The sequence below is a fragment of the Pagrus pagrus genome (assembly GCF_965226575.1).
Source record: "Pagrus pagrus genome assembly, chromosome: 12".
In the NCBI taxonomy this organism is placed as follows: domain Eukaryota; kingdom Metazoa; phylum Chordata; class Actinopteri; order Spariformes; family Sparidae; genus Pagrus; species Pagrus pagrus.
In genome coordinates, this window is record NC_140196.1 from 27,676,588 (window position 1) to 27,688,474 (window position 11,887).

The 11,887-nt window shown below is 38.6% G+C and overlaps 1 protein-coding gene across 1 annotated transcript; it reads left to right on the plus strand.

Annotated features, from left to right (window-relative positions):
* Positions 1–328: 328 nt before the first annotated feature.
* Positions 329–5,815, plus strand: LOC311266358 (tiggy-winkle hedgehog protein-like; the record flags this gene model as incomplete). The annotated part of the gene is made up of 3 exons (XM_084368707.1): positions 329–625; positions 3,094–3,355; positions 5,145–5,815. 3 exons carry the CDS (start codon positions 329–331, stop codon positions 5,813–5,815), a joined length of 1,230 nt encoding a protein of 409 aa, XP_084224833.1.
* Between the last annotated feature and the right edge of the window lie 6,072 nt (positions 5,816–11,887).

Here is an 11,887-nt window from a genome sequence, read left to right on the forward strand (position 1 = left end):
GCTGCAGTATAATTATGGGCTACTTTTTGATATTTACATATTGTGTCTGTGTACATTATGTGTATAGATAGATAGATAGATAGATAGATAGATAGATGTGCCAATTGAATTCCTCTGTCACTATTATCAGTGTGATCATCTGTGTAGAGAGAGAGGGGGAGAGAGAGTGTGAAAGAGAGAGAGAGTCAGACAGACCTACAGTAGTTATGGCACCTGCAGTGCTCTGATTGTAGTTGTAAAATACGTACAAGGAAAGAAAAGACAAACAAAGACTAAGATCAATCCGAGGCACCCTCACCTCCTCCCGGATCCTTCAGGTAAACCGGAGATGGTCCTGATGAGAGTGATGCTGTCGATGGCCCTCTGCCTGCTGCTGGCGTCCGTCGCCTCTGGTTGCGGACCGGGCAGGGGATACGGGAAGCGGAGGCACCCCAAGAAGCTCACACCGCTTGCTCTTAAACAATTCATCCCCAACGTGGCAGAGAAAACGCTGGGAGCCAGCGGAAAGTACGAAGGCAAGATCACCCGCAACTCGGAAAGATTCAAGGACCTGACTCCCAACTACAACCCCGATATTATTTTTAAGGATGAGGAGAACACCAATGCGGACCGGCTCATGACACAAGTAGGAAACTATATTTAAGCCTGTGTCACTCTTTTTTTCCCCTTTTCATTTGGTCTTACTTATATAGAGAGCAGATGACTGACTGACCGATGCGCTCTCCATATGTGAATCTTTGTGCCGGTGAACCATGATGTCTGTACATCAATCACCTTGTCAGTAACCGGCCCGGTGTGCTTCTCTTCATCATATGCAGCTTTCAATGAATTCTGAACATGTCAAAGGACATACTACCTTTTCAATTCCCTGTCATTCGGACACATTTCGATTGTACATTATTACTATTAATATTTTAAATAGGGTTAATATAATGGCTGGTGTCTGAAGTTTAACGTTTCACTTCATGGCTCTGGCGACCTGCCAAAGTACAAAAAATGACATGTCAGGCAGTGATGGAATGTAACTAAGTACATTTACTCTACTACTACAGCTTGAGGTAGCCTTGTTGTGCTTTACTTGTTTTCTTTTTTGGTTGACATTTTTTGCTACTTCGTTCTACAGATATACTAGTTACATGATGCATCAAAGTACCATATATTTAAATTAATGTATTGGTAACACTATAATAACCATCATTAATGAATGGTACATTTATAATTAATTAAACTTTAGTGAATACTTATTTGACTGTTAACAGATAATTAAATGTTTCAAAATCCAATCTTAAGCAATTGTTTATTGTAAAGTTACAACTTATGTTTATAATACGTTGTAAATGGTTAATAAAGACTATGTAGTTCATCTATTAACATTATTTGGATATCATTATAAAGTTACAGCTGATATTTATGAATCTTTATATTGCTTAAAGGGGCACAATGTAGTTTTGGAAAAAAAATTCAAATTCAGATTTTTAATATTTACAATATTAATGAGGTAATAATACAAACTCATAGATATTTATTTGTTCCATAAGTGGATAAACAAGCTAATCTCAGAGGAAAACAAGGTCCCAGATCACTTTTTGAAGGTAGAAAGGTGGCAGGGTCCGCCACATATAAACAAAGTAAAACAGTATAAAGTGTGTTGTCTTTTAAGGTCAGTTTATTCAGTCATGACAACAAAGAGAGTTTGTTGATTTAGTTTGTTTAGGCAGACAAAAAAGGTTTATTGTTGATAAACAGTGAAATTATTATAAAATGATATCAATTTATTTTATCAGCAATGAGATAAAAAAAATTTAAAAAAACAACAACAACAACAGATAATACGATAATTAGAAAATGCTGATCTGACCTGATAATCGGCTAGGCCGATAATTGGTCAACCCAACTCCGTCGCAAAACTAGGAAGGGACATGTTTCATAATTCCTTCATAAGTGTAAGATGCAGCCTAACCTGTACTCAGACCAGGCATGTGCTTTAATACAAGACCATAAATTGTTCAAGCTCTCATACAGCTTAATTATACTGCAGGAGCTTCAATATGATTGATCCTGCAATATGAAGTGTGCCAACAATCACAATAACGATCAAGCTAAAATGAGCACACACCAAAACCAAATGCAGCCCATTCTTACTCCCAACAGCAGCTTTCTCAGTGGCCCTATGGTTTTAAGTTCGACAGAGTGGTTACCCCCTGTTTCATTTCTGTACCTCTAGTGCAGTAGTGGTATAGAGGTAGTGTAGTTGTATACAGAGCAAGACAATCCAAGTTGGGGGAGGGGCGCATGTGACCAAGAGTCAAGATTAATTTGTTTTCAAGATATGTAAGTAAGTTTTGTAATTTATTGAAGTTATGTAACATATAGTGACATGACTGAATGTAGTTCTCGTAACCCATAGTATTAACTTTACCCAAACCTACCGAGAGGTTTTTGTTTCTGAACGCAACCAAACCATCGCTTCACAACATAAATAGCAGCCCAAAAGTCATAATATGTCCTATTGTACATATTAGATGTTTGTCAGAAATCTTTATTTGAAAGTCTAACCAGACATTACATTCATATTATTGCTAACTTGAACCTGGAGCACTTTAGGTGCAAAACTGACACTCAAGGGGTAGAGGCTTAAGGCCACTAACCAAGTTGCTGTATTTGAAGCTTGGAGTGAAAACGTGTTGCCAAATGCCCACATTAAACTGTGATGAAATATTATCAAGACAAATCAACATAGTGCCAAATAATGTAATGTATTATAATAAAAATATTTATTTAGTTTACAGTGAGAAATGGCCATAGTTTCTCTTAGTAAAAATAAAAGTATACTCAAGTTATATTAAGTAAAGTGTATTGCTTAGATCTGGGGGGAAAAAAAGCAACTTTACTAACATTAATATGATTAGATTAGATGAATATATGACCAAATATGGAATAAACTGCAATGATCATTTAAAAAGTTTGTAAGAAACTAAGATATACTGTGTGCATTGAAGTGACACCCTCACAGTATAATCCCATTTTAAAAACAAAATTATGATATTTACAGTATGTTGATAATCTGAACATGACATGTCTCTCGTTTTTCAGCGGTGTAAGGACAAACTGAACTCTTTGGCTATTTCAGTCATGAATCAATGGCCTGGGGTTAAACTTCGGGTCACAGAGGGCTGGGATGAGGACGGCCATCATTCTGAGGAGTCTCTGCACTATGAGGGCCGAGCGGTGGACATCACCACCTCAGACCGGGACAAGAGCAAGTATGGCATGCTCTCCAGGCTGGCTGTGGAGGCGGGCTTTGACTGGGTCTACTATGAGTCCAAAGCCCACATCCACTGCTCTGTGAAAGCAGGTGGGTAGAGTTTGTCTGTCATTACATGGCACTGATAGAAAGAATATGACTCAATGCAAAGCGCAATTTCCAGGGCCATTCATCTGTATGTGATATAAAATCTTATCTCTGAATGAAACAATATACATACAAGGCCATATTTCACCATGCTGACATACAACATTTTTTTTATGTGCTCCTAGGTCAATTTTCTTCTTTTTTGCGACAGGTACATCCACAACAAACATTGTCAAACATGGCATACATAGCAACACAACAACAATGGTGGATCACCTTATTGTTAACATTTTGTAGCAGCTGGTCTTATTTGATGAAACCTGTAAGATCTAGACTCAATCCCAATTTTGACTCCTACTCTTTGTTTTCAAGTGCCCACTTTCCCCTTAGAACAGTTTTCCAATGGGTCGTGGTTGAAATTTCCCTATGGAATGGCACAACCCTTCTTGACCCTTGTACGTCATCAGTTGTTGTCGATGCAGTTTATGAGAATGGACCTAACTGGACATTTCAAATATGCCGTCTTCAGTTGTGTTACTGGCCCAGCTGGCAGAAATGTTGCAGGCAAGATCTGGCCCACACCCCATACGTTCATCAGTCCCAAAGACCGCATGGAATGATGGCACTTCAGCGGTCTGCCCATTTGCCAGACCTGAGCCACATGTCAGCCAAGAGCAAACCTAATAAACCAGAACTGGCCCAAGTGCCATCATTCCACACGGTATATGGGCCTGATGAGGGCATCTGGCACAGTTTTGCTATCTGGGTCTGCACTGATATTAGAGGAGTGGTACCAGGTGAAGCAACTCTGCTGCCCGACTTTAAATTTTGTGTGTCATTTGTTATCAAATGCATCAAAATGCAGTACTGACATGCACAAACAAGCAATAACATCAGCTAGCTAGCTAGTTAGCCATATTGAAATGACAGAGAGTTCTGAAAAATCTCAGTTTAGAGGGCCATAAAGCCCTAACACTTTGTCCACCCCCTCTATCCCACGAAGAATCAGGACACCTCACCCCTAGGCTGAACAAGGGGTTTATTGGGATTAGGGTATTGCCTCCTATCCTAGGCATTTTGTATATATTGAACCATGCAACGCTATGTAAATATGGCATTAAGCTGCAACCAAAGTGCTTGTTGGATCCTTAAACAGCTGACATCAGAGGAAGCTGCGTCCAACATATTTTTTTTATTTTTCAAAACCAACATAATGACATTCTCACCCATTTCAGGCAGTGATTGGCCAGTGTACAGTCGTACATTTTCATTCTTCACACAACTCATGCAATCAATGTTTGTCTTCAAGGAAAGATATTCTGAAAAGTGCACCATTATTCCCATTTATCGATCCATGTCGGTGTTCTTCTTACCCAAACTTTCAGTGTGGCTCTGTGGGACAGCTATAAACACATTTGACATGTTAGGCTGGGTTTTATTGAAATACTTAACTGCAAACCCACACATGTCAACCAATTGGTGGTACTAAAGGAAAAGTTGGGCAATCACCAAATCAGAAGGATTTATGGATAGAAGTGTTTTCTAATGAAACCTCTTCCTGCAATGATTTCATATTATCAGATCAATTACATTTCTTTATGCTTACTGAGACATAGCTAAGTCAAGGTGACTGTGTTGCATTACATGAACAAGTCCTTGTGGAGGAAGACACGCTCTGATTCACACATATAACTTTCCCATACTCCTTCTGGAACTTTTTCCCATTTAAATCATGGGTTTTATAATAATAGCAGGGTAACTCTAATAAGTTCCACTGTTATAAATCTTACAGAAAACTCTATGGCAGCTAAGTCTGGAGGTTGCTTCCCTGGTTCGTCAACGGTGATCCTGGCAGATGGAAGGACTAAACCACTGAAAGAGCTCCATGTGGGGGATAAGGTGCTGGCTACTGACCAACAAGGAAATATTGTTCCCAGTGATTTTCTTATGTTCTTGGACCAGGACCGACACCACACCCGAGAGTTCTTTGTCCTAGAGACTGATGAGCCACGCCGCAGACTGACACTGACTCCAGCTCACCTTGTCTTTGTTATAAACAACAATACCCAGAACAGCGACATTAGGGCTGTGTTCGCCAGTGATATAAAACAAGGACAGCGGCTTCATGCTGTTGGGAATGACTGGCCACACCATCTTATCTCTGCAAGAGTGATAAGAATTTCTGTGGAGCATTATGAAGGATCATATGCACCTATAACATCTCATGGAACCATCATAGTTGATGGGGTTTTGGCATCCTGCTATGCTGTGGTTGATAATCATGACCTTGCACACTCGGTTTTCACACCAGTACGTCTGTGGCACTCCTTCTTGTCACTGGTTGGGCTGTTGAAAGAGCACGACAGTGTGAATCAAGCGGACGGTGTCCACTGGTATCCAGAGCTCCTGTACCATGTGGGAGGTTGGCTTTTGGACAGCAACTCTTTTCACCCACAAAGCTGAGATACTGTATACTGAATGCTTTAAAAGACATTCACACTGCAGTAAAAGATCATGTTTTTGAATTTTTTGAATTTTTTAAAAAATGTTTCTGTGTGTCTCATAGAACCATACACTCCCTTACACATGTCCCCTTCGAGACAGCACACAAGTATTACTTTTTAATCAAAATTTAATTATGTTTCAGTCTAACTTTGTCACCACTAGGGTCAGGGCTTCAGAGGGCTTAGTTGTCAATGACTGTCAGCCATCGGCAATGGATGATACCTAAACCTAGTCAAAACTTGGATCTTCTTTTTGTAGTTTCTTCTGAACAGTTACACTGTACCCTCAAAAACAACTGTTGAGATCTGGGAATACAGCGCCACTGTGACAACAAAGTCAGATGGAGCAAGAAACACCTTTGTTTGCTCTTTCAAGTAAGTTTGGCTAACCTTGGGTTTGTTTACAACCTGTCTGACATTGTCTAACTGATTGTGTTTGTTGATTTCTCTTACTTCCTTGAGTGATGACACCATGTTCCCAGATTTCAGCAGTCAACTTTGGAAAGTATGGTGTTATCATTATGGTGAAGAAAGATGGCTGAAACTACAAAAATGACACCCATGTTCAAACTGAAATTACCATTTAAAGAAATTACACATTTTGTTCAGGAAATGTTTGTTGTTCTTTGTTGTCTCATCTGGCATCACATGAGAAAATTATTTCCTCTCTGTGTGCACCCAGCACAATGGCCATCTCAATCATATGAGCAGAACCCAAGGTTGCGCCCTAGCTTACAGTGATAGTTCAGGTCTTTTGATGTGGGTTTGTAGGAGGTTCTTATCCCTAGTCAGTGTGTGACCTGCACTAGATGACTCCCCCTGTGTGGAGAAGCAGCATGTAACACTGATAGGGAAGCCTAGCTCCATTAATCACATGCCTTCCAACAACTCCAAAATTGTGTTTATAGAATGCAATTTTTTACAAGTATATGTGACATTGTGGTTCTGAGGGCAGTTAGGTACTTATCGTAATTATAAGTGTAGCTCCTCTAGGCAGTTAGCCAACAGCCGCTGCCTGAAGATGCATGCAGCATTTTAGTGTTCCCATCTATAGGGTTGCCATCTAGGTTTGTACATTGTTTTAACTTTAACTGTGATATTTCTCCTCCGAAACCAGTAAGTATATATAACATGAATGTAGCTGCCACTACTGATATCTACAGTATACCTGAGTCCAAATTGATGGAATTTGTCTGGGAAAAGACACATGATCAAAGTCACTGGGACTTCCTTGTGTAAATGAGGGCATGTGCACTGTCAGTGCCATAGCTATTGTGTTAATGTATGATGACTCTGAATTGTCGAAGATACTGGAACCTTTTTTTACAGTTGGCACGAGCCTTTCAAAATGAAATTGCATTTAATATATATATACAGATATATACAGACATACAAGAGATTGTTCTACGTGATATTTATTTATTTGTTACCGTATTGTTGACAGAAAGGATGTTAATGGTCTATGTGTTATATGAATATGCTCAATTTGTTTATGTTTTTGAGTCTGCTGAATGATTCATGTATGTAGTTCTGATGAATGAATACAGAGTTAATGTGATTGTTATAACTGACTGTTAGGGTCAATTCTATTTTCATGGATGAATATAAAGTATGACATTAATAAATTATATTTTTTATACACCGGATGTTGACCTCAAACATTAAGCAACCATTCCTCTGGGCATAGCTTTTCAGGCACTCAGCCCACAGGCCAGTCTCCCCAAAATGTATTATATTATAGACCCAAGGGCTATAAAGCATGATATATCATCAGTATCACTGTAGGATTACACTGATAAATACAATGTTGATCACATTTGAGCTAATTGAATTCTGAAGTTTTCAGTATGTCTCTGGAGCACAGTAGTGCCTAATCAGGAGCATTATGCAGATTAGTTATGCAAACATTCCTCAATGTTAAGCAGTTGCAGAAGGAATTAATCTCATTGTTTGGAGTTATTCAAAGCTTAGCTTAGCTACACTGAACCTTAAATGTTCAGTAGCTGTTTTCCCCTTTCTGTGTCTGTGGCTAGGTGTTCATGACGGGAAAAGGTTCACAGTTGCATATATAGCAACATTTGACAGGTCAGCTGTGAAGAGGGACATGGCCACAACAATGCAGATACATTTAAAGCTGCTTTCATTTGTTTGTGTGTTGTTTGGTAACACCTTATCACAACCATCAATATTCAATTTATAGTTAATTAAACTTTAGTGAATGATTATTTCACTGTTTACAAACAATGAAATGATCATTAATAATGATGCTATAGCTTATGTTATGTTATCATAAGTTTGTGCAATATAAAATAGTCTATAAATGATATATTTAATCATAGCTGATATAAGATAAATATTATTTGATTCTGATCATGCAAGAAAACTATTGTTGCACACATTAACATTTTATATATATTATATTATATTATAAATAATTTATTAATAATTACTTTACTGTAAACCTTCATGAAATCATTGTTTGTCAGCAGTGAAATAACTATTAACTGAAGTTTAATTAACTATAAATCTGCCATTTATTAATGGTGGTCATTATTTCGTGTTACTGTTTTTGTTATTATTAGGACGTAGGAGCAGATGACGTAGAAGTTTGTAGAGTTGGAGGAGCCTTGTATGGTAGAATGAGATGGGAAGAATAGATTGAACTGGAGAAAGAAAGTTCGGAAAAAAGTTGCTGAAAACAACGTCATTTGAGAGGAGAACACTGCAGGAAAAGCTTAGAGTGAAAGAGCTCGGACCTGACCAGCCGGCGCAAGACAGAGAAAGATAGTTCACCCGGTCTTTTTCATGAGGCTGGTTTGCTAAGAAATCGTGGCTAACTGCATGCAGTGAGGTCGGCACTGTATTTTGCTTTCTCTGACTCCCTTTTCAAAAATGAACCGAACCAGCACGGATCCAGTCAGGTATGACTGATTTAAAGCACTTTGCAGAAAAAGTGAAAAGGCATGAACAAGCTAAGAGCAACATGGAAATCACTATCCATCTTGGCATGTTTGGTAGAGTAAATATTGCTGCTCAGCTTGATGAAGACTACAAGATAGGGATCCAAAGACAATGAGGAGGGTGACAAAAACAGGCGCATCTTGTCTAAAATTATACACTGTGTAAAGTTCTGTGGTGCGTTTGAGCTCGCATGATGAAAGTGTACGCTCAGAAAATCTGAGTGTTTTCAGAGGACTGGTGGATTTTGTAGCATCACTAGATGCAGCAGTACAAAAACATCTGCAGAGTGCTGCTGTGTTTAAAGGAACATCTGAGACAGTACAGATATGAACTCCTGGACTGCATGCTCTCAGTTTTGAGAGGGCACATCATTGAAGAAATCAGGAGTGCTGACTGTGTTTTAAGTCATTTTTCAAAGTAAAATGTGCAAACATTTGCTGTTCCCAGCTTCTTGAATGAATTTTTATCTGCTGTTCTTTGTGTCATTTATGGTAGGAAAAATAAAGAGTCATTAGGTTTTGGACTGATGGTTTTTACAAACAGGGCTTTGGGAATTCGTAAGTAAAAAAAATGTTTGCAGAACTTATTAAGTTTTTAATGAGGGTCATTTTAATGTGGTAATTATACTTTTTTGTGGAAAAACGGTATCAGATGCATATTAATGTTCTAAGCAGAGTATTTTTTATTTTAATTGAATTGAATAGACTGGTGTGATGCAGTAGGGTGCTTTGGCAGGTGATACTGGTGATACATGAGAGTAACACATCTGACAAATGACTTTTACATCCTGTAAATCATTCTCAAATCGTCAACCTTGAACGAAGACTTAAACAGTAAATGTCAAATATAGAAATTCTGACATACAGTCAGACCAGACCCATCTTTCAACTCAGCCTTCATTTGGATTTCAGCTACACATCCATTATGTTTCAGAACTGTATCTAGTAGAGTTGTGACTTTATTGCGCTGCATACTAACTAAAAAACTAATTAGCAATATTCATCAGTTTTCATTAATTCATCTATTTTTTGCCCCTGCCCCTAAATGTATAGACTGGGAGAAATACAGGAGAATTGTGCGTGGTTGCTGCTACAATAGGAATCTCCAGGAAAACATTCTGCCATGATGACATGCACACAAATAATCAGGGTGAAAACATTACCAGCCGATACTGTTATGGTTGGTAAATATTATGTATATTAAACTTGAGGTATTAGCGAGCAGCCAACTTTAAGGTTTAGGACTCTTTATGATAAGAGTCTGATAAGCTGCCAATCAGGTGTCAGGCAGAGAGACATTAGTTCACATGTCAGGTGAAAGTTCTCAAAATCTAGTCCACAGACTTTCAACTGCAGTCTGAGGTGAGATCATGTCAACCTGTTTCGTAGTGTTTGGTGCTCTCTTGTGTCTGCTAAGAGAATTACATCAGAAATGATAAGGTTACAGACGTGGGTAGTATGCATAGTCATATACATTTAAAGCTTCAGGAGTACAACATGGCAGCCAACAGATGAAGCACTGGTGCCACAAGAGGGAAGAGTGGGAAACTGTTATAGCTGTGGCAACCCCTAATGTGATGCAGCTAAAAAAAGGTGAAGAAGGTATGGTGGGTAAAATCAGCTTTTAAACCAACATACAAACACACACATATATATACATATAATATAATATATATAATATATAAACTTAAACTTTATTTATTTATATATATTAATCTTGTATTTATTTAACTATAGTTTCAGATCAACCATTGTGCCAGTGTCAGATACTCTGAGAAATCAGTAGTAAAAATAAATAATCCATTCTCAAATATACAGGAAGCCAGAGATCGGAGGCCATTTCCTTTAAGAGGGAAAAAATGAATCCCATCCTTTATTAAGAAAATGAAAACTACAAGAAGCATGAGGCAGCCATGGCCCAGCAGCAGGACTTTTGACTGTTCGACATGCCTCCCAAATTTCATGTGGTTTGGACACTGCGCAAAATAATAATAAACTTTATATCTATAGCACCTTTCAGAGTTACAAGGTGCCTCACAGAACTGTACTGTGTAATAGCATACAGTACAAGAAAGACAAATTAAGCAAATAAAATGCAATAAAATCAGATGCTTCACAAAATACAATACTGGTGCAAACAGCAGTAAACAAGAAATATAAAACACAGAGATAAGACAAAACATAAAAGAGCAAGATTAAGACTTAAAATAAAATACATTATGCAAATGAAAATACTTGTCTGTACAGGTGTGTTTTAAAAAGCTTTTTAAATTGTGGCACTGACTAAGCTGCTCTGATATTTAGGTGGAGTTTGTTCCATAGCCTCAGAGCGAGAACCATAAAAGCACGATCCCCCTTTTTTTCCAGTCTGGACCTGGTACAGTTGGCAGGATTTGGTTCTCTGATTTGAGGAGGTCAGTGTGACTTCCTGTGTCCACTTTGTGGCACAAGAAAACACTATTTACACGTTGGGTTCAAGTATATTAAAGGAATAGTTCACTCTAGAACGAAATTCAGTCATTATTGACTCACCCTCATGCTGATGAGAAGTCTGGTGTAGTTTCTTATTCCTCAAAGTGCAGCTGGAGACCCGCGGGGGTACCCTCCTGCAGCAAAAATCCATATAATGAGCGTAAATGGTGTCCGAGACGAAAAGGTCCATAAAACTACACAAAAACTTTGTAATATTCCTCCATACTGCTCGTCTGCTGCAATCCAAGTGTCCTGAAGTGGAGACATCCAGAGTTTACCTGAAACGACGTCATTTAGTACATTTTTCTAGCCTAAACAGTCATTATGCTACATCTGCCTGGAGGCAGGCTCCGCGTTCATGCGAGTCTCCCTCACAGCGTTTGCACAACGGAAGCTGCGCCGGACAAGATGAACAGAACTCGAGATAGATACACACCGGTATTTACATCCAGCTGTGAGCGACCAAGCGACACATAAACACAAGAGGGATCTGCTGCACTAGTGATTTGAAACTTTGAAACTCACAGCTGGATGTAAATACCGGTGTGTATCTATCGCGAGTCTCGTTGATCTTGAAATGCAGAGTCCGATTGCCAAAG